Consider the following 23,581-nt stretch of genomic DNA (forward strand, 5'->3'; position numbering starts at 1 on the left):
TTGCCTTTAAATGTGAACTGAATCAAATTTCTCCTCCCCCAGTCCTAGCAGTGACCTCCAGATGTTCTGGACTACAACTCCCAGGCTCCCAGGTGTTTTCCAGGTAGGGAGTTAGGAGGAAAACAATTACCACCATTTATCAGAAAGCAATACCCGGAGGGGACGGGGGACACACACACATATGAAGTGCAACTTTGACATTGGCTTCTGCAGCCAGACAATGAGCAAGAAGCATAGAGACTTACTTGGGCTCAGTGTGTTCTTCCTCTGACTCAGCCCAGGAAGGCGAGCTTACGTACCTCTGCAACAAAGGGCGCTTCTCGCCTTGCTTTGCTCCTATTAAGCCCCTGTAGGAAGAAGAGGTTGGACCTGCTCAGGGGCGTCGCGGGGGGGGGCGGAGGGGGCGGGGGGCCCCCGGGCAGCGCCCCTGCTGGGGGTGACCCATGGGGGGCTGCCCCGCCCACTGGGCTTTTTTTCTACAATTTTTTTAAAATTCTTTTTAGGCTATTTTCGGCACTGCCGGGGTGGAGCCGCAGGGGCCGCCAGCGAGTCGGGCCGCTCCTGCGGTTCTGCCCCGGCAGCACCCAAAATAGCCCCCGCCCTCCAGCGGCTTTTCGCGGGCTGCAGAGGCTCCAAAAGCCTGCGCCCGGCACCCCCCGGGGGCGGGGCGTCGCCGTGTGTGCGTGCGTCATGACGCACACGCCGCGATGCCCCGCCCCCGGGGATGCCTGGCGGGAACTTGGGGAGCCTTTTTGGGCTGCAAAGAGTCCTGAAGCCGCTGCTGTAGCACCCCCTTTGTGCTACAGCAGCGGCTTCAGGACTCTTTGCAGCCCAAAAACGCTCCAAAAGCCCCCGCCCGGCACCCCGCGGGGGCGGGGCGTCGCCGCGTGCGCGCCCCGTCCCCGCCCGGCGCCCGGCGGGGGTGGGGCGTCACCACGCACGCGCGTCATGACGCGCGCGCGCAGGGCGACGCCCCGCCCCCAGGGGTGCCTCTTGGCTTCCCGCCCCGGGCAGCCAAGGGGCTAGGAACGCCCCTGGACCTGCTTGCTTTGCCCTTGCAGAGCAGACACTGCCAGATTTACGTATAAGCTAAACAAGCTATAGGTTAGGGCCCCACTCCCTAAAATATCACTGGCTTGCTCATTTCTATATACAGTGGTACCTTGGTTCTCAAACTTAATCCGTTCTGGAAGTCCCTTCCAAAACCAAAGCGTTCTAAAACCAAGGCGCACTTTCCCATAGAAAGTAATGCAAAACAGATTAATCAGTTCCAAACTTTTAAAAACAACCCCTAAAACAGCAACGTAACACGAATTTTACTATCTAACGAGACCATTGATCCATAAAATAAAAGCAATAATCATATAAAAAAATCATTTTAAGTTAGAGCTTAATAATTATTTCACTATTAAGATACTTCTTCTTTATTGTATTTCACTATTAATATACTTCTTCCTAACTGTATTTCAGTTAACAATTACTTTGATAAAATGCATGTTTTGTTATGTGCAAATGGCTTTAGATACCTATTAGGTCCATAAATTACCATATAGCATATATTCAACACAAAAAACAGGGACAATTTGTTGTTGACGAAGGACAGCTGGACATATAAAGGGCCCCATTACCTTCAGTAGCTTAGGGCCTGATCCAACCTAAATCCGGCCCTGAGAGCAGATCATTGCCATATATGCAGAATATATTTGGCAGCGGGGAAAGAAAGGGCCAGATGCCTCCCCAAGGGAGAACATTATGGGTTTATCACACAAAAGCTAAACTACGTGTTGTGGAGCAGTTAATCACAGGTAAGGCTGCACAAATCTCTTAAGCTCTCTTTTCTATCAAGTTCTCCATCTTTCTGCAGCAATTTGTGAATTTTTTTTTAATCGACGAAAATTCACAAGCATTTTAGCATGATTTTCTCTTCCAACACACAATTTTGTATCCAGTTTTCACTAATATGCACCAGCCATTTCCCCCCAACACAATGCATTTCGATTTTTTTTTTTTTTTTTACAAATGTATGGTTTGTACGCACACATTTCCCTCAAACTGTTCTTTCAAAGAAGCTCGCCTGGCGCCATTATTATATATCTTTAGATGCCAGGCAAAAACATGCCACTTTTTACCCAGGCCTATGACTATTAAAGACAGGGATGCGGGTGGCGCTGTGGTCTAAACCACAGAGCCTAAGGCTTGCCGATCAGAAGGTCGGCCGTTCGAATCCCCGTTGCTCGGTCCCAGCTCCTGCCAAACTTGCGGTTCGAAAGCACATTAAAGTGCAAGTAGATAAATAGGTACCGCTCTGGCGGGAAGGTAAACGCGTTTCCATTCACTGCTCTGGTTCGCCAGAAGTGGCTTAGTCATGCTGGCCACATGACCCAGAAGCTGTCTGCTGGCTCCCTTGGCCTATAGAGCAAGATGAGCGCACAACCCCAGAGTCGTCCACGACTGGACCCAACGGTCAGGTGTACCTTTACCTTTATGACTATTAAATAATATATGTCCTGCAAAAAATGTAGCTATTATGATGACTATTTTATGATTAGGCTGTCTGTCAGTATACTTTTTACTATGCTTTTATGACTGATGTTCTGTAATGTGCTTTTAATACTGCACACTGCCCTGGGATCTTTCGATAAAGGGCGGTATGTAAATTGAACAAATAATGCTAAATAACAACAATAATTTTCTTAGCACGGAAGAGAGAGGAGCAAATTGTGCTTCTTCCTGACATTCCAAATCATTCTATTAGAACCTGCTAAAAAAGCCAATATGAAGACATCTCAGTAGGAGGTGTCCAAGTTCAGATACATTTCACTAGTGTCACAGAAGCATGTTTCACAATATAGCTCCTGCCTGTACTGGGAACTGAAGTACTTGAATTCCAAACTTTTTTTTAAAAGGTATTAGTGGACACACACAGTGTTTATCCATCTCTTTCAGCCACACAAACTCCTTTCTTACCAACTAGGGCGCCTGTTGAATTTGTCACTTTTTTCACTTCCATCTGCTTCATTTAACTGGGCCTTTGGAGAAAAAGGAGAGGAGAGTTCAGCATGTATTTATCCGATACACCAATGGTAATAAACTATCGGTACTGGAAAACGCCTACATACCAGCGGCAAAACAGCATTTCCAGTATTCCTAGGCAAGGTTGCAATGCTAACTCGGCGCAGGGATGAAGGCTACATAAAATAAGAGACACTGCTTGTTGGGTTATGCCTCCAAGAGCTTACAAGCCCTGTGGTTTTCTGTGCAAAAGTAACGCTCACATGAACCAAGTACAACTTAGCAATACACAGGAATAGATGCCATTGTTATCATTCTTATTTCAAGATGTCCTTCTGCAACTCTTCGGCTGTGTAAGAGTGCCTGGTCTCACAAATGTGTATAAGTTACAGGTGGGTAGCCGTGTTGGTCTGCCATAGTCAAAACAAAATAAAAAAAATTCCTTCCAGTAGCACCTTAGAGACCAACTAAGTTTGTTCTTGGTATGAGCTTTCGTGTGCATGCGCACTTCTTCAGATACACTGAAACGGAAGTCACCAGACCCTTGAATATAGTACGGGCTGGTCCAATGCATGGACCCCGAGTCCTTTGTGGGCGGCCCTCGGCAACATTTGACAGTTCCCCCTCCCCTGCCACAGCCCTCCGGTTAAGCGAGGTGCTGGGCTTTGAAAGGGAGGTATGAAGGGTCTTGACAGGGTCCTAGAGTAATCCCGCCTCCTTCCCCAAACCCAGTTAATGCTTTCCAAGCTTTGGGAAGGAGGTGGGAGGGTGCTAGGACTTCTTTCCCAAAGCCCAGAACCTCACTTAGTTGGCTTTGGGAAGGTAGTGCAAGAGCTGCAGGGTGTGGGTGTGCCAAATTTTGGCCCTGCTCCCCCTTCCCCTTCCTTGCGCAACACGGCAGTGTGCGGCCCACAGCTTCCTTGCTGAAGCATTATTGCAGCCCACTTGCTATGAAAAATTGAGCTGCGCTAAGTTGGTAGATGCTTTTAATCTTTTGTTGGAAGCCACCCAGAGTGGCTGGGGAGGCCCAGCCAGATGGGCAGGGTATAAATAAAATTATTATTATTATTATTATTATTATTATTATTATTATTATTACTACTACTACTACTTCTCATTGAGCAAATATATCTCTCCATGGAAGTCCACTTGGGCCCCAAGCTGATATGGTGCTACAAGGAATGGAAGATTCCACTGATGATAGTTTCTCAATTCCCCCCCCCCCCAATCTTCAATGCGGCTCTTCACATTTTCCATGTCAGCTTGCAAATTTGTTTTAAGGCCTTTGCAAAAACCCACCAACCTTTTAGTGCACAATCCGCCCTCCTCATAGATTTTTCTCCTAAACATACACATTTTTGAGAGCAAGCGCCCCTAGCAAAACACATTTTTGTACGTGTGTGGTTGGAGAACCGCATTGCAAAATTTGGAGCAGCGAGCGTGTCAAAGCATTGCTGGGTTTCAGTTCTCGTATTTTTCCCCCCTTCAGAAAAATGCAAATCGGGCATTTTAATGCAAAACCAAACCGAGCGTCAGCCGCATCTGTAGATGCAAACCAAACCAAATTTCTTCCCTGTCCCTAGATGCTAATCACCTGTCAGCTCCCTTATCTGAAATGAGTAGCACTTGACCACAGACACATAACTTCACATTCCCTGCCTCTCCCCTGTAGAAGCCATTGATGTGGGTTGCAGATAGGGACTTTCAGAGTGCCGTGGTGTTACGACACAGATAAAATACTACTGGGTTGCCTTTTGCAGCAGCACCAGGTGTGCTGCTACTCGGGGCTTACCTTTGAGAGTGCAAGAAGAATAAAAACCAAGTGGCAAGGAGTAACAGGTCATGTGAACAAAAATTCAAAAGGAAGAGCATGGCTGTGCAAACTATTGCCAGTTGAACAAGCATTTCCTCCATCCAATTCCTTAAAAAGGCTACTCAGGAAGGACACCAAAACATTGCCCGATTGTAAATTCCACTTCAATTTTCTTTGGAAGGCAGGTGCTTCTTTTCAAGACTATTTGCTGTATTACATTTCAGGTCATTCCCTTCTAACCATTTAGAGGCATAGACATACCACGAGAAAAGCCAAGCCTGAAATTCTGCAGTTCAGGCAGCCGGTTGTTTTTGAAGATTTGTAATCTCAGGGATTTTCCAAGTTCCCAAAATTCAATTCAGAGGTGTTTTTTTTTTTTTTAAAGGGTATCTGATTTTCCTCCTTGTGGGTTCCTTCAGCTAGGGAATTGGGTGGCAGAATATGGAGAAGCTGAACAGAGGAAAAGGCAAAGAGCGAGCAAAGCGCAGCAGCAGGTGATGTTCAGAATCAGCTCCAATTTGAGCATTTATGTCTAATGTCCCTGCTAGGTTTTACTTGAAAGTGTTAATGTTGGTTTCTCATTTTCCCAGGCTTAGTTCAGTTCACACTGTTTTTGCATACATTTGTGGAATAAATAAGTTAAAATAACCATGTGACTATCCATGTGAATTTTCATGCCTGTCTCTTAACACACCTCTTTTGGTATCCAACTTTTGTTTAACACATGCATTTTTGCAAGCAGTTTTCCCTTAACAGGAGGCTTTCTTTGTGCAATTTTCACGGATGTTATTCTGCTATCCACACACTTTGGTTGGAGAACTACACAAAATTTGGAAAAGTGTGACTTTCGAAGGAGGGTGTGCAAATTTGGTGAGTCCGCATCAAAATGTGAGGCCAGATGAATTTCTCCCTCATTCCCCCCTCGAAAGTCCCATTACTTAAAGGTACTCATTAAACATTCAACATTGGATGCCCCGCCAATGAACTTGAAAAATTGTATTTTCAGGGTTGCAGCCACTGTTTGCACAACTCTTGAGTTCCACTTGAGCCATCAGCACTAGAAAAATAAACTCCTATCAAGAACTTGCATTTTATTCCAGACCAGCATGTTGTATTCTTCTGCAGAAGCTAATCTCATCAGAACTCATAACCCACAGTTTGGTTCTTCAACGGCTGATGCTGAACACATTCTACTCTGTATGTATCACCTGCATCAGCTTCACATACAAACCAACTCCAAATATTTTGCTTCAGCCAGGAGCAAAGTAACTATGCAGAGTATTGATTCGCCCTCCCCCTTGAGATTTAACCAGACATTGCCCACACTTTCAAAATATCACAGCCCTATGAGCTAGAACTTCAACTTTCCTTTATAAAAAGCAAGCGCACACACAGATTGTCAAAATGCCAAATTCTGCAAAGGATGACAATTTGGTTGTTTGCGTAGAATAATTAAAAAAAGAAGGAACCTAGTTCAAGAGACACCACACACCCAAATTTGACTTCAGAGCCTTCTTTAAGGAAAATATGTCAGGTTTTTTGTTTTGTTTTGCTTTGTATTGGGTTTTTTTTTTTTTAATCACATCATTGGAGTGGAGATCAATAGAGTCCAAGATTGCAGCAGGGCACAGCATAGGAAAGAGCAGGTTTATCAGGGGTAAAGTGTGCAGAGAACTAGAAGCTTAGAACTGCAGCAACATTTGTACCTTTAAGGAACCAGAGAGCTTTTTAATCGAAGATTCATCTGCAACAGCAATAAAAGTAGGGGAAGAAAATGAATCTATAGCACAGCTAAAGGTCTGCCGGGCTATCGAGGGCTACTAGCCATAATAACGATGCTCTGCCTTCACAGTGAATGGAAACCCACAGGAGGGGTGAGTGCTCTGGTGCACAAATCCTGCTTGCTGGTTTCCCGCAGGCATCTGGTTGGCCACTGTGCGAACAGGATGCTGGACTAGATGGGCCATTGACCTGATCTGGCAAGCTCTTATGGTCTTCTTAAGCTCACACACAGCAGAGATGCACAGGCCAGGGGTGGCTGGTGCCCACTGCGACCAGTAGGCCAGAAGGCTGGGAGACTAACAGCAGGTGGTGCCAGAGCAAATGCCAGGCATGGCAATTGTGTCTCTGTCTTCCTCCCTGCTGAGTCCTACAAGGGACAACGCTTGAGATAGATGAGCAGGAAACTGAAAGGCAGTGGCACCCCCAGACTGCTTGTCAGTAAGGAGACAGGCAGGCAGATTGAAGGTCCATTCATCCTAATGGATCAGCCTCCACTAGCTCAGGCCTGTGTGCCACCCTCCCCAGCAAAAGGGTCCAACAACTTAGCATCCATAAGATGCTCAACAGTCACCTGCAAGTTGCAGGCAAGCAAGGGAGGAAGTGGTGGCAGGCAGCTAATGCAAGGCCAAGTCAGCACCTCGCCAGCTGTTACCTCGGTCCCCGAGAGAGCCGAAGGACTTTTCGTTCTGGAGCAGCGCCTGCTTCAGCTCCTTCAGCTCCACGTGCTCCCTGGCGTACGTACGCTTCAAGTTCTCCACGTGCTGAATCATCACTTCTACAGCTTTACTGGCCCGGCTCTCCTGAGAAACAGAAAGTTAGGGGCACGCGGAGACCAGCCGGAGAATTTGCAGAGCAGTCCTTGCATGCAAATGAAGAGCGAGCCGCTGAGGCTGATGGGAAGTGTAGCCCCTGAGCTCACCTAAAGCGTTGAGGGGAAAGGAAGAGGACAACCTGGCGAGCTGGAGAATGGCTCCAGTAAACACTGGACTGTACAATCTGATCTGCACACACAGTGGAAGGCAGCAGTTTTCTTCTATTAAGATAGAGAGTTGATTCTGCAGCCTAAGATGCGATGGGGGGAGTCAAAACTAGTACCCTCCGTCTGTAGGCGAAGATTCCCTAAAAAGAATATACTTGCAGATAAGAGCTTCTAGTTCAGTCTGCTTTCTGCTGTGCTAGCTTTCTACTTGAGCGGGGAGAGAGCAGGTGGATGTGCTTTTCATAGGAGAGTATTAAAAATGCAATTCCCCCCTCTCCAACTGCAGTATGGAGAGGTTCAGTCCATTCTCTCTCTTAATCGTGCTGCAAATGTAGACTAGGTTCAAACAGCTCTGTTCCAAGCTGCCTTTGCATAGTGTTTTTCACACATCAGAGGATGTCTTCACCCGAACGAAGCACACAATCCCCACACCAAGAACCCCTCTTCGTGAAGTTGTCATCTGCACAGGTGTGACACCTGTCTCTAAAGCAGACTCTCTTCTGAAGTGCAAAGCGAATGCAGCTTAACTCTCCTCGTCGGATTGAAGCTGGTTTGAGGGAAAAATAAATGAATCCAAGCAGCAGTATTTGCCAAGAAACCACAGGGTTGATATGGATTGTGGCTAACTAATATGTGAATGCTGCTTCAAAAATTAGAAGTGGTAGCTCGCTGGGTGCGGAGCATGCAGTAATGTAAACATAACAATATAGTTATAGTAAACATGATCAGACGGACAATTCCTGTGCAATATTGGTCTTGCCCAGGATATGGGACTGAAGCCTCACTGGGCCAGAGTGGATGGGTGGGTGATGGATTAAGGGGAACCCCCATGCACAAGCAGGAGTCCTTATGAGAGCCAGTGTGGTGTAGTGGTTAAGAGCAGTAGACTCGTAATCTGGGGAACCGGGTTCGCGTCTCCGCTCCTCCACATGCAGCTGCTGGGTGACCTTGTGCTAGTCACACTTCTTTGAAGTCTCTCAGTCCCGCTCACTTCACAGAGTGTTTGTTGTGGGGGAGGAAGGGAAAGGAGATTGTTATCCGCTTTGAGACTCCTTCGGGTAGTGATAAAGTGGGATATCAAATCCAAACTACTACTCCTCTTCTTCTTCTTCTTCTTCTTCTTCTTCTTCTTCTTCTTCTTCTTCTTCTTCCAGCTTCAGGTTAGTTTAATCTGGCCCTTAGTAACTTTAATTACTATCAGAGACCAGATCCTGCAAGTGTCCCTATTTCTCAGGGACAGCCCTGGATTTACTGAAGCCGTCCCAGCTTCTATTTGATTCCAGAATGTCCCGCTTTTCCTTAGGATGTTCCGGCACCTATTTTTCTTTTTAAAAAAGCACCGGCGACAGCAAATAGGGCTTCCAGAGTAAACCGACAGAGGATGGGACCTTTGCTTTCTGCTCAAGTCCGCACAAGTTGTATGAAGTAGCACAATGCAAAAATAAATCTCCGAGGTTAAGTTTCGGCGAAGTTGAGGTTCTACTGCAAATCTGTTTGTGGATTTTACTTAGAAATCAGGCATTCATCGAAGCTGTTCAGGAACAATGCATAGCTTTTCCTTCCCATGAGAACCACAGCAGCCTTCCTGGCACGAGACCCTCTGCTGCGATACCCCTCAAGTTCCTCTCCTGCTTCCTTGCCCCAAACGCCACAACTCCAAAACCGATCCCCCAAATGGACCTTCCAATTCTTCTGTAACAACTGCCCTGCCCTGTCTAACCTTTCCTCCTCAGGTCTTCAAACGTCTGCAGATATAGCAAGATCACACCATCCACCCAATAAAGGAACGGCTCAATTTTAAGCAATGGTTTTCGGCTTGCGCCTTCTAACAACAGGGTTGGGGGACCTCTGCCCCACGCCCAACTCTGCTGGACTCCAAATCCCATCAGCCCCAGCTAGCTTGGCCAATGGGGAGGGATAGCAGGAGTGGGAGTCCAGCAATCCCTGGAAGGACCCAAGTTCCCCAACCCAGCTTTTAAAAGAAAGAGACAAATTTTACATTTTCTGGAATGGACCACTTACTTGATGAATGGCCCCCAGCATTTCTGCCTTGCTGGCAAGCCTGGTGGCATACTGGTTCAGCAGCTCCAAACTCTTCTGAAGCTTTCTGACGATCTCCTGTGCCTGGTTATCTTCATTTAGAGAGGCCAGAGACTGAACAGGGACAATGTTCAAAAGGGGGGGGGGGAAGAGTGCATGTAAAAAATGCAGTCATTATATAAATGAAGATTATGCAGCAGGGTAGAATGGTCATAGGTCAGGGCATAGGTCAGAAGGTCCCCGATTCAGGCAGGCTCCTCACACACTGTTGCAAATGGCCTCGGAGCAGAGAAACAATGAAGGGAAGTGTGTTGGTGACCGCATAGGTACTAGCCAATCAGTACCTTTCACTGGTTTTTAAAACTTGCTCTAGGAGGTGACAAAGCTGCATTATTCCACAAGGCTCAATGTGGACACTCTAAATTTACCCACCCCACTCTAAAAATGTTAATTCCACCCTTGCCCTTTTAAAGCAAAGCCAAGAGAAACAATGAGCAACAGAAGCCCATCCTTACATCAAGAAGTTTCAAGGCACTGGCAATCTCCTTCCTCAGGTTTCCCTCTGCTAAATCCCGGGACCTTTCTTCCAGCCTGACTCTCTTCTCCAAAGTGAAGAGGTCACATTTGAATCCCAGAGACAGCCGAAGAAATTCTCCCTGGCAAAGGGGAAAAATATATATACACACAACCCCATTGCAGGCAATGATATCAATCAAGTTTCCTGATCCAAAGGGATTGCCCATTAATAGATACCAGCAAGGGGAAATGGAAAGCGTAATGCTGGCAGTGAACAAAAGAGGTTCAAAGACTCTCTCAAGGCAAATCTAAAAAAATGTTGTATAAACACTGACAACTGGGAAACACTGGCCTGCGAGCGCACCAATTGGAGAACAGCCTTCGCCAAAGGTGTCATGGGCTTTGAAGACGCTCCAACGCAGGGCGAAATGGAGAAACATGCTAAGAGGAAGGCACGCTTGGCAAACCCTCACCGTGATCTGCTCCTGCCCGGAAACCAATGTCCCCACTGTGTAAGGATGTATGGATCCAGAATTGGCCTCCACAGTCAATTACAGACTCACGTTTAAAACCGTGTTTATGGAAGACAATCTTACTTGGCTACGAGTGATCGCCAAGGAAGAAGAAGAGGAGCAGTCCTTGCAGATGGAAAGCAAGCAGATAATGGCTTCTCTTAAAAAAAAAGGTGAAACTAACCAGTAATGAAGGATAAACCTAAAAGTAAGGTAAAGGTAAAGGGACCCCTGACCATTAGGTCCAGTCGTGGACGACTCTAGGGTTGTGGCTCTCTTCTTGCATTACTAGCCGAGGGAGCTGGCGTGCAGCTTCCAGGTCATGTGGCCAGCATGACAAAGCCGCTTCTGGCAAACCAGAACAGCGCATGGAAATGCCATTTACCTTCCCACCTGGAGCGGTAACTATTTATCTACTTGCACTTTGGCGTGCTTTCGAACTGCTAGGTTGGCAGGAGCTTCTGATCAGCAAGCCCTAGGCTCTGTGGTTTAGACCACAGCACCAGAAGTGTGCTGTTCACAAGATCGGAAACAACTGTGTGGAATTGGAAGAGCCTATGCTGTGGACAACACATTTTATGCCGACATTGAGATAATATAATAAACCAGTAACAAAAAGAACCAATGGACACTACATAGCAGGATGACAAAAAATAAATAAAATTCACTTGTAATTCTGAACAAATGCCAGATATCCAAACAGAATTAAACTAGGGATGGAGGGAACTGGTGGCCCTCCTGATGTTGGATTCCAGTTCCCTGCAGGACCAACCAGCAAGCGCAATGATTAAGGATGATGGGAACTGTAGTCCAAAACATATAGAACGCACCAGGTTAGGGGAGGCTGATCCTGCGCATGGGAGAGAAGGCAGAAGAACAGCAAACATTTGAAAGGCTTACCTCCACTTCCTTCTCACTGGGAGACACACTGAAACCAGAAGAGACAAATGATTACACTACCAGACCATGTGGTTATAGGCAGTGCTATTTTTCTAGAGTAAGAGGTGTCGGAACTCACCACAAACACCTCCCTCATTCTCTTAAGAATGGCAATGGCGCCCAGCTGTTAGGTGCCAGAGCTGAATTCTGGCAAGTTCCCTGGTGTCAGGGAACAGTCAGCGCCCAGTGGGGCGGTGCAGGGGCTGTCAAGGGAGGGAGAGCCCCTGCACTGCGGGGGTAGCAGGTGGACTTCCAGTGGGAGCGACAGGAAGGGAGCAATGACAGTTCCTGCCCCAATTACGCAGGGGTGTGAAACGTAAGGAGGGAAGGAGGAGACTAGGGGTGCCCAAGTTCTTATGTCGGGGGCGCTCCAGAAAAGCGCCACTTCTGGGACCTGAAAGTGACTACGCTGGTCATGGACTTTTGAGCTCTGGACTGTACATATCTGCACAATAAAACCTGTAAATATATGGGACCTGAGTCGAGCCTCTTTACTCGTGAGGAACCACAGCAGAACCCTTACACCTGGTTATAGGAGAGGTGATGGGGTCTGAAGGAGGGCACTTTGAATATTTTTTTTCTCAGATCTGTTCAGGGAGGGGGGGGAATCCTCCAGTGCTATCCTCCCTGAACTCCTCAGAGATGGTGAAATCAGTTCTAAATAAGGTGCCTTTGGCACCAGAAAAAGAAGTGCTTCAAGGAAACAGAGACATTTTCCCCCAAAGCGCCAATTGTGCTGCCACTGGTTTTGCCAGCACTGGTAAATGGGGTTAGGGCAGACCATCAGAACATTAAAATAAAATATAATAATAATAATAATAATAATAATAATAATAATAATAATAATAATCTGACCACCTGACTGTGTTGCCCCAGCCACTCTGGGCAACTCCCAACAAAATATTAAAAACAATAAAACATCAAACATTACAAAACTTCCCTATACAGGGCTGCCTTCAGAGATCTTCTGAAAGTCAAATAGTAGCTTCTTTCCTTGACATCTGATGGGAGGCTGCTGGTTCAGGGCAATGGCTCATTCAGTCCAGCATCCTCTTCTCACAGTGGCCAACCAAATGCCTGTGGGAAACCTGCACAGGTTTGTCGACTGGAACTGCAAAGGCCTCCTGTGCTCCTTTACTACCTTTCACTAGCTAGGATTCCTGACAAAATGGAGGCTTGAGAGAGAAGATGACCATGTAGGGACCAAGGAGGTGGGATGATATATTTGTGCAGTTCAAATATATAAAAGGATGTCATATAGGGGAGGGAGAAAGGTTGTTTTCTGCTGCTCCAGAGAAGCGGACACGGGGCAATGGATTCAAACTACAAGAAAGAAGATTCCACCTAAACATTAGGAAGAATTTCCTGACAGTGAGAGCTGTTGGACAGTGGAATTTGCTGCCAAGGAGTGTGGTGGAGTCTCCTTCTTTGGAGGTCTTTAAGTGGAGGCTTGACAGCCATCTGTCAGGAATACTTTGATGGTGTTTCCTGCTTGGCAGGGGGTTGGACTGGATGGCCCTTGTGGTCTCTTCCAGCTCTATGATTCTATGACATCCATAGAACCTGAAACTCACTTGTCATTCTGCCTGGTTTTGCACACGGCAATGCTAGACAGGTCCTCAGATGAAGAAGGATCTCCTGCTAAAATGTGTGGATGGAAGAAATAATAATAATTAAAACAAAAATGAAACATGCAATCAGAACAAATCATCTCATTCAACAAGGAAGCTCAAAGCAGGAGTGGGCATTTATTGATCCACTGGTATATTTTTGGGGGGTGGGACAACAGTGCTGCATTGTCAGGGAGCTGCACTCCACTGCCAGAGTCTGGGTGGGTATAGACAGCCCCAGCCACTCCTAGCCAGTGATACGTCTTCCCGCTGGTCTTCCACAGCACCTCCCCTGGGGAGGAGGAGTTATCCTCAGGCAGCCAGGTGGAGGGAGGGCTCCGGGATGTTGCTCAAGGACCCAGCACTGCCTGGCAGACCCGCTCTGAAGGGGACCTGCCACTTCCGTCGCCCAAACTGCGCAGAGGGGTCAAAAGACCAGGAAGGCGGCACTTCAGGATACCGAAATTCTTATGCTGGGGTCGCAGCCGTAGAACGGCACTTCCGGATTTGTCTAGTGACTAGGTAATCATGTTTTTCAGTAGCTCTGCACTGTAAATAGCCTTGCACAATAAAATGGCTAAAAGACAAGGCGGACTTTGTCTTTACTTGTGAGCAACCCCTCGAGAATCCTGACATGCACAAATACCACCTTTGCACTGGCGTGGGTTCATCAAAATTTTACCTAAAGTGTGAAATGCAGCAAATCCTTCGTCTATGCACAAGTGACTCCCTGCCTTCTGCAAAAAGGGAATCGGGCATGTGCAGGTGTGAACAGGTGCGTTTAAAGGCTCTTTAAGATGCCGAGTTTACTCTGCAAATTGCGTCACAAAAGCACAAATCATTTTAGGATTAGGACAGCCTTGTATCCAAGTGCTAGCCTGGTAGCCACAGGCAAAGTGGAATGTCGTGCAGGCAAGTGACCCGGGCTGGTGGAGAAGGGTCCTATCAATCTTCTGTGCCTACCACAGAAACCAAGGGAATTGCTGGAGCAGAAGGGATGGAGTCCAATACTGTAATCCAAAGGTACCATACCAGTCCTCTTGGTGGAAGTCTCCTCGTTAGCTTCTCCCTGTGCAGCAGTTTCTTCACCTGGCAGCAAAGTAACTTCACAGACTGTCTCCTCTACGGCCTGCAGTAGTGTAGAGTCGTCCACGTCTGCAATGGGTAGGGAGAATCGCAACGAAAAATAATGTCCAATATCTAACATCTCTCGGAATTCTTAAAGGTTTGCATCGGTTTCACAGCAGAGGAAAACACAACCTGCTGTCAAGGGGATGCAATTCTGGAGAATCATTTCCTTCTAGTTATGGGGTCCAGTCTGCATCTGGATGTGGTTCTCCAAGATGTCAGGCAAAGGTCATTTCCAGCCCTGCTACCCAGGACCTTACAAAAACTCAACACACCCAGGGATTTTTGCATGCAAGGCATATGCCCTTGCCTCCAAGCTGTGGCACAGCAGACCTCTAACAGTGGTGCTGTCATGCACATGATTTCCAACTAAGACAGGCTGTGAGGATTTGCACACAGATTAGAAGACTTGAGAGGCTGCCAACTGTGCTCTCCAGGCTATAGGTAAAGGACCCCCTGGACGGTTAAGTCCAGTCAAAGGCGACTATGGGGTTGTGCCGCTCATTTTGCTTTCAGGCCGAGGGAGCCAGCGTTTGTCCACAGGCAGCTTTCCTGGTCATGTGGCCAGCATGACTAAACCGCTACTGGTGCAATGGAACACCGTGACGGAAGCCAGATCGCACAGAAACGCCGTTTACCTTCCTGCCACAGTGGTACCTATTTATCTACTTGCACTGGTGTGCTTTCGAACTGCTAGGTTGGCAGGAGCAGGGACAGAGCAATGGGAGCTCACTCCATTGCAGGGCTTCAAACAACCAACCTTCCAATCGGCAAGCCCATGAGGCTGAGTGGTTTAGACCACAGCTATAGAAACAGGGAGCCTGTGGTCTTTCAGAGGTTGTTGGACTTTTGACTCCTACTGGCTCCAGTCAGCATAGCCAGGGATGTTGGGCATTGGAGCCTGGCAATGTTTGGGTGGGCCACAGGTTCCCCATCTCCTCCATAGTATTTCCTTCCTGACAGATGTGAAAACACTCAACCACACACAAAGGTAATTCACACATTTGGCAATAGCAAGATCCCGGTTGTTGCTTACCATGTGTTCCATTAGTGCCTTCTGAAGTGGAGGAAGGAATCACCTGGGGTGGACTTTGTTCGCTGCTGAAAGAACAAGGGAGCAATTTGAGTGCATGGTTCAACATCAGAATAGAAGTGGACTATGGAATGCATGCAGGCATTCTCACCTAGAAGGGGCATCTGTCAATGGTCCAGCATCGCTCTCCTGGGATGGGTGGGGAGAGATAAAGAGATGAAACCGTTTAGCATATATACTCAAAGCAGGAAGAGGACACTCCCCAGCCATTAACACCACACTGCCTGGATCAAATCCCAGAAGCATTTCAAACAGGCTGGTTGACTAGTAGAGAGAGATGCCTGACTGGATAAGCGCATTGACATGCAAATCTTTAGCTATTACACGATCTGGATTTGCATTCTCTTTGCTTTGGCGGAAAGCATGCTAGTTTGTTCCCAGCCATTGCAGCAGCAGCTGTTTCCTACAGCTGCAAGAAAAGGCTACAAAAAAATAAACCACACAGACCTCTCCAGCTCACCATCCAGTTACCTCAAGTAACCGCGAGAGCCCCAGAAAAGTCATTAAAGGCAAACAAACATGAAGACACTCAGCTTTTCCCTTCTAAACTTGAGGGGTTGTATTTGGCATTTAAAAAATCCAACCCCAGACCGTCACTATTTATTTTGGGTGTGTTTATGGGCTCCCCCCTTCCCTATAGGGGGCAGTTCCCCCACTGGCCCCAGCTAGATTGAGTCGTAAATTCATACAAAGTTCAGGGCCAAGAAAATTCAACTTATTATTTAGTTTGATAGCATTAGTATAACTTAGGGCTCATCCAGACTCCCGCTTGTCCCACTGTTTCCCCCAGGAAAACACACTCTTTCTTCCCATTATGTTTCATAAAGTTTCAACATTTTTAACATATGCAGTCAAAACCCAATTTCGTCTTTTCTCTCATTTTTATCGTTTCCCATGCAGTTGTTTCTCCCCTCCTGCTGCACCTTACCTTCTATCTATTAAATCATAACCACAACATTATAATCTAATTACTTCTGCTGCTCATAGCTCAAATGTTGCTCGTAGCCCTTCATCGGAGGGTCACAGGTCTGGTTACGACTCCTAGCACCCTGACCAAACTACAGTTCCCAGGATTCTTTGGAGGGTGGATGCGCTTTAAAACCTTGATATAATTCATTTGATGCTGTCTAATAATGATCTTTGTAAAATCTTAATTACTGAAACTTGATGTACTCCGTATTATCTAATATTATTTGATATTGCCAGCTGAGGAAGGCATCTACGCCGAAACGGGGCCCTGTCCTGGTCTCCCTGGTCTCCAGTTGTCTCATTATACATCTGACATGCATTGTAGAAGCCCTTCTTACATCAACTTCTAAAAGACTTCCAAGGGATTTTTCAATGTGAAACTATTTCTTCATTTAAGACTGTAATTCTTAACAGGATTGATACTATATTTGTATTTACTTACGAGTAAACGCATCTTTTTGGTTGAAACTTCTGGCCAGAGTTCTTAATGATATTTATTTCACTGAATGAAAGTTAAGCACATCTTCCAACAGTGCATTGTCTTGCAGAACGTTCCCAGAAGAACCAGGATGCAGGTATTTCAGAGAGTTTAATACGAACCCATAAGGGAAATAAACCTGGTGTGGAGCCATTCTGTCACAGCACCCCCCAAGCTCTCTCCCCACATGACAAACTATAGCCCCCCCAGAGCACCATCACCCGCTGGATTTAAACTACCCTATTTTCTCCCAGAGAAGCTGTGCTGTCACTCAAAACCGATGGAAAACTTGAGCTCAAGAAGACTAACCTTGGTAGCGTCAGCCTCCATCCTTCTGTCTAAGGCAAGCTCTGCATCGGTCTGGTTACCAACAGAATGGGCATTGCACCTGATGGCAGAAAGCTTCATTTGCATGAGGCAGCCAAAGCATTGCGCTTCACCATCATTAACCCTAAAGCAAGCTGCACAGGGGATATTTTTATCTACAGCATTTACATAGGTGAACAGGCCCACTGGCTGTGACGCAGAAAGAGTGTCGAAGAAGCGGCTGTAGGCCAGAGCGGAAAACAAGCCAAACTTAGGCAGACACCCACTTGTTCCGGGTGTCATAGCCAGTGGTATAGTTCAGGTAGAATCATAGAATTGTAGAGTTGGAAGGGACCGCAAGGGTCATCTAGTCCAACCCCCTGCAATGCAGGAATCTTTTGCCCAACATGGGGCTCGAACCCATGACCCCGAGATTAAGAGTCGAATGCTCTACCAACTGAGCTCTCTCTCAGTAATTTAAGACTCTGGATTTAATGGCCTTAAGGGTGTCCCCTTTCCCATCTTTATATGTGAATGATTATTCCACTAGCTTATAAATGTGGTATGCCAGTGCTCAGGGGTGGCTGGTGCCCATTGGGATGGGGGGGGGTGCGAGAAGGCAGGGAGAACAACAACTGGGTGGATCCAGAGCCAATGAGAGGTAGGGCCAACTAAATCTAGGTTTGTCTCCATCCTTCTCCTCTTGCTGAGTTCTGCAACTGCAACACTGAGACTTAGGGAGGAGGAAGATGAGAGGCCATGCCAACCCCTGAACTTGTCCCCCCCCCAAAGCGGGTAAGTTGGGACAGGCTGATGGCAGACTGAAGTTTTTGGACTCCCCCCTCCAATGCCAGCTCTGCTCATTATACTTGGTGAACCTTTGGGCTTCTCAATCCTTGCCCTGATTGTTCCACTGGCCAATGGCAAGAGTGCGACGTTGGAGGGACTTCCATCCAAGATGGCAGCTTCATTCAGAGGAGAAGTGCCCACGGAGCTTATGTTTTTAAAACTTGGCCACTGGCCTTACTTGTGCCCCTTCAGATTCACATCGAAGATGGAGCCATTTCTCAGATGTTTCTGTCCAGAAGTAGACGGGGTTCTAGTATTTTCAGGGGCCCTGGACACAGAGCTCCTCTGGATCAGCTGGAGAGGGTCAAGGGCCAACGCGTCTGTTAAAAGCAGACATAGAATCATAGAAGGCCTTGGAGGTTGTATAATCCAATTTGCTGCTTCGTGCAGGAAACTTGCAATAGCTTCTCTAACAAGATGACCATCCCAGACTCTGATTAACAACCTCCACCAATGAAGAGCTCACCACCTCCTGAGTAGATTTAAAGGACGTGGCTTTCTGCAAAGGAATCCTGGGAACTATAGTGTATCCCCCCCCCCCACAGAGCAAGAAGAAGAAGAAGAAGAAGAAGAAGAAGAAGAAGAAGAAGAAGAGAAGGAGGAGTTTGGATTTGATATCCTGCTTTATCACTACCCTAAGGAGTCTTAAAGCGGCTAACAATCTCCCTTTCCCTTCCTCCCCCACAACAAACACTCTGTGAGGTGAGTGGGGCTGAGAGACTTCAGAGAAGTGTGAGTAGCTCAAGGTCACCCAGCAGCTGCATGTGGAAAAGCGGGGACGTGAACCCAGTTCACCAGATTATGAGTCCACCACTCTTAACCACTACACCACACAGCACTCTTAACCTACAGTTTCTAAGGTTCCATGTGTGAGGCCATATGCTTCAAAATGGGTGTTAATTGTGCCTTAAATGTATGGGGTGAGCCACAAGTTGTAACCTTGTCTTCCCAGAATCCCACAGAACAAGGCTAACTAACTGGCAATTTGCCTCTCAAAACATGCGGGGCTGAACTAGCTAGCTGGCTATGAGAATTTCACTGAAGGCTAGACTACATGTTGGGGTGTGTGTGTGTGTGTGTGGGGATTTCAACCAGAAAACTGTGTGGGGCCCCCCAATCTGGACTGTGTTTGCTATGAAAAGCCTGCACTATACCCAAGCTGAACTGCATCATTCAAAGAAAAAGGGGGAGATAGTTTCAATCTTACCTAGTAGTGACGAATATTGCAAGCACCGGCGCCTTGATGCGTGCGACCAGGACAAGTCATACAGCAGATTCTCTTGGTACCCGAATCCTTTGTAGCAGCAGTTTTTCTAAGCGTTGAAGAAAAAGTTAAGGCATAAGCCTTCTTTCCCCCATTCCCCCGCCCCAAAACCCGGTACTCGCCATGCGATTAGCTGATGCAGCTTTTGTCAATAGAGAGCAATCTAGCACTCGACACATGGGTTAGAAGAACAATTTTGTTGTCATCTCCACCCACCTTTTAAAAAATGGAGCATTAGCTCAAAGACATCCCCATTGTTAAAGGAGGGTAAGACAACTTTGCAGTTTTCTTCAAAGGAATGCGGATTTATTTATTTTTTTGTAAGGAAGCCCTAGAAATCTTGAAGCATTGAGTTCTAAGATTTTTGGCTCACCCACACTCATTATCCTTCACTCTTTCTAGGCTCAGGTTCACGTTTTTTCCGATCTGTAGCCAAGCAGGTTTGTTTGTTTGTTTTATTTGCTTTTTTTTTGCCCTGCTGCTTCCCCCATGAAAGCCCACTCTCTAATGCAAGAAAACCCAAATTTCCATTTGTTCTGATTAGCATCAAAGAACTGGTTTTCCTGGTGAAAGTGGGAGGGCAAAATGGAAAAAACCCCACTCAGACACAGACCAGGAAAGTGTGTACCCAGAAAGTATGAGGAAAAAGGTATGTGTGAATGAGCCCTTAGTTTAGTTTCAGTTTATTATTAATTATATCATCATCATCATCATTATTATAAATTTATATACCACCCCTTCATCTGTTGATCTTGAAAGACCTACATTGGCCTTCCCAGTACATTTCCGAGCACATTTAAAAGTGTTGGTGTTGACCTTTAAAGCCCTAAACAGCCTCGGTCCAGTATACCTGAAGGAGCGTCTTCACCCCCATCGTTCAGCCCGGACACTGAGGTCCAGCGCCGAGGGCCTTCTGGCGCTTCCCTCATTGCGAGAAGCGAAGTTACAAGGAACAAGGTAGAGGGAAGTTTTTAATATCTGGAAGACTATTGTATTTTAATATTCTGTTGGAAGCCACCAAGAGTGGCTGGGGAAACCCCAGTTAATAACATAAATATACAACATAGAAAAACACAAAATTACATAATAAGGATTAGAACAAACACAAACCAAATACATCCCACAATACATTTAAAAAGGCACCAGATGTTAATAAGCCAAAGGCCTGGTTGAAGAGGAATGTTTTCGACTGGCGCTGAATGGTGTACAATGAAGGTGCCAGCCGAACCTCTCTGTTTTGAGAGCTCAGTTTAAAACTAGAGCACCAGTTTGGATCTTCTCAATGGGCGAAAGGCATTCTGCAGAGTATATCACTATATTAAGTGCTGTATAAAACTTTAGAATAATATTCCTTTCCAGCTAATTGTGGGGAAAATAACTCACTGTGAGGTTTGGAGCTTTCAGGGTTAAATAAGCTCAACAGTACGCCCCTCCCACAGGGAGGATGTGTCACAATATCCGGGGTATCTGCTGTATGCAATGTCTTTGTGGTTTATGTGACGCACCGTTTATTTCCTGGTCAGTCTTACTTTCGCTTTTGAGCGGAGTGGGAGCGGAGATGTCATCCGTAAGCCCCGGAGAGAAGCTCCGCGATTTATATGCTTGTAATTAAAGCTTGCTTACTTTAAACAAGCCAGGCGTTTGTGGAATTTATTGCTGGCACAAGAAAGGCACACATACCGTTGCGCAAGAAGGAGTTTGAAGTCTGAACAACTCTGCAAAAGCACTGGAGAAGCAGGGAAACGCAGAAGGAAGCGTAGCTGGACGCCACTCCAAGTGCTAAACTGGTTTTGAGGCTTTTCCAGTTAAAACAAAAGCCCAACACTCACTAAAAGGCACTAGTGTGGAACTAGCCCTGGATTCACCAATAGTGAAGGTGGTAGGGCCACACTGCAGTGTTTAGCTGGTGAGTTATCGCGATGTTGAAAACCACATTGTGATTCGGGATATATTGCCAGCTGAAATATTATGAAACAATTATCACAATGTGAACTTCAAACCGGTTTTGGACGATATACAGCGTTACCCTCGGTTGTCAAGCGTAATCCGTTCCAGAAGACCGTTCGACTTCCGAAACGTTTGACAACCGAGGCGCAAAGGGCGGTCGGCAAAGTCAACGGAGGAAAAAAAAGAAGAACACACAGCGAAAGCTGTTCGACTTCCGAGGCGCTTTCAAAAACGGAAGCAATTACTTTTGGGTTTTCGCCGTTCAGGTTCTGAAATGTTCGGCTTCTGAGATGCTCGAAAACTGAGGCACCACTGTACTGATATATCGCCCAGCTCATGTACCTAAACGTTCATGAATTTCATCATCTCCGCTGTGGGGTTTTCAAAGGGTGAAAAGTTGCACTTCAAATAAGAGGAAGCTACTTTTTCCTGTTCCACTTCTCGTACACCATGCACGCTCTCTGTTAAAGAGTCAGGAGCTGCCAGGGCTTACCTTCTGCTCTGTTCTTATCTCTTCGTTTACATTTGGGCTGGACGAAGGACTCTCATCATCACAGGCACAGCTCTGTTTTAATTCAAAGAATTTTCAGCAGGGTGTTAGTATCCTGGTCAAATGGTCCTGACATCACACACCAGCTCTTTTCGGAGGTGTGGCTTATATTCTATCCAACATTATAGCACTAGAGGTGACACGTCAATGCTTGGAGCAAGAGAGGAAGGGGGAACGCCAAATCCTACTGGGGAGCTGCCCTAGCTCAGTGGCAGAGTATCTGTTTTGTATGCAGAAGTTCCCAGGTTTAATCCCTGGCATTTCCAAGTAAGGCTGCAGGAGACTTCTGGGAAAGACTAGAGGGACAAACCATCCAATTAAGTGCAGGGCAACTTCCTACACTACAGCAAGCAAACAGAACATATTGGAAGGAAGCTTGCAGTGTAGAACACTGTAAAATTGAGATGGGTAAGGTAGCCAGCAAACACCAGGTGTTGCCACAGTTCGGCTCGGGTTCACTAACTTTGCATTAATAATAGTAATAGTAATAATAATAATAATAATAATAATAATAATAATAATAATAATACCTGGCAAAGAACTCCACACAATAGTCCTTCAAAATACTTCTGCCTGAGCGAGTCAAGAGCAGCTAAGAAGCAAGACGTTGCAAGGATTGATCAGAAACTATCCAAATTATACAAGAGTTTGTCTTGTTTAGCCAAAATAAAAGCAGTCCACCAATAGGAGTACAAAAATGGTGGGATAACCAGCCACATATAACCAACATGCTTAAGTCTAATTAATGCATGAAGGGGTTAATACCATAGAGTAAGCTGTCAGGGATCCCCAACCTGCAGCCCTCCAGATGTTTTGGCCTACAACTCCCATGATCCCTAGCTAACATGACCAGTGGTAAGGGATGATGGGAATTGTAGTCCAAAACATCTGGAGGGCCGAAGTTTGGGGATGCCTGAAATAGGTAATCAAGCCTATTGTTCCCTGTGCAGACTACCTTAGAAGCTCAGCGTGAGAAGAGGTCTGAGCTGTTGCTCCAGCTTAGCTCTCACCAGTCACTCTTGACTTCCTATACCAATATACTAGGACCTTTCACCACTTTGTAAGCAAGTTCTGTTTTACTGCCTGTGCAACTTATCTGACTGATGTATGCAAAAGCATATGAATCTGACCTTTGAAGGGTTTGTAAGTAAACCAATTTTTAACTTACCAAACATGTAGTCTTTTCTATGTTGTGGGGAGAGGGAAATTTTGGAACTCACTTGGAGAGGCATATTTTAAAAGTCTAACAGTCTTATCTTTCCACACTTTATTTTGCTACATATTTTGTGGCTTTAATTCTCTGCCGGGATTCTCTCATCAAGGAGTACTTGCCCCAAACTTCGACTTTGGTATTCAGGAATTCATATATATAGCAAGACCTAAGAAACTGGCAAAGCCACAACAGACCTTGGTACCACTTTCACGTAAAAACATAAGGACAGGCAAATGCTGAGCGAGATTCTGAGTGAGATTCCAAATAGACACCAATGATATGCCTCTATTAACATTGTTTGAAGCACAAAAACACACTTGGACAGTATCCAAAGAGATAGACAAAAAAATTTATTGCAGCAGCATTTGAGGCACTAATTCTCAGGTGTGTTCCAGTGTACAGCTGGGTAAGGAGTGTCAGGTTGTTCTGCCTTGTTTACTACATTGGGCTCCAATTGGATCCTTCAAATCGCTCCCAATGCATGGACACTGAATAACAGTTACCCATTAATAAGCACATCTCTTTGCACAAGCAGACGCTGTGAGATTTTGTACCTCTCCGAATTTTGCAATATGGTTCTC

General features: G+C 46.2%; 1 protein-coding gene across 1 annotated transcript in view; it reads right to left on the reverse strand.

Annotated features, from left to right (window-relative positions):
• Positions 1-23,581, reverse strand: part of LOC117054097 — a 57,081-nt gene that overhangs the window by 3,024 nt on the left and 30,476 nt on the right. Inside the window, exons 19-35 of the mRNA XM_033162557.1 lie at positions 22,318-22,379; positions 21,731-21,802; positions 19,234-19,339; positions 18,205-18,346; positions 17,181-17,463; positions 15,516-15,553; positions 15,368-15,432; positions 14,236-14,358; positions 13,168-13,234; positions 11,555-11,582; positions 10,142-10,282; positions 9,609-9,740; positions 7,260-7,407; positions 6,532-6,569; positions 3,120-3,188; positions 2,968-3,029; positions 246-347 (exon numbers count right to left, since the gene is read on the reverse strand). Of these exons, the coding sequence (XP_033018448.1) occupies positions 246-347; positions 2,968-3,029; positions 3,120-3,188; positions 6,532-6,569; positions 7,260-7,407; positions 9,609-9,740; positions 10,142-10,282; positions 11,555-11,582; positions 13,168-13,234; positions 14,236-14,358; positions 15,368-15,432; positions 15,516-15,553; positions 17,181-17,463; positions 18,205-18,346; positions 19,234-19,339; positions 21,731-21,802; positions 22,318-22,379 (1,678 nt within the window). The remainder of the gene's footprint in view (positions 1-245; positions 348-2,967; positions 3,030-3,119; positions 3,189-6,531; positions 6,570-7,259; positions 7,408-9,608; positions 9,741-10,141; positions 10,283-11,554; positions 11,583-13,167; positions 13,235-14,235; positions 14,359-15,367; positions 15,433-15,515; positions 15,554-17,180; positions 17,464-18,204; positions 18,347-19,233; positions 19,340-21,730; positions 21,803-22,317; positions 22,380-23,581) is intronic.

Source organism: Lacerta agilis, chromosome 10, assembly GCF_009819535.1.
Source record: "Lacerta agilis isolate rLacAgi1 chromosome 10, rLacAgi1.pri, whole genome shotgun sequence".
In the NCBI taxonomy this organism is placed as follows: domain Eukaryota; kingdom Metazoa; phylum Chordata; class Lepidosauria; order Squamata; family Lacertidae; genus Lacerta; species Lacerta agilis.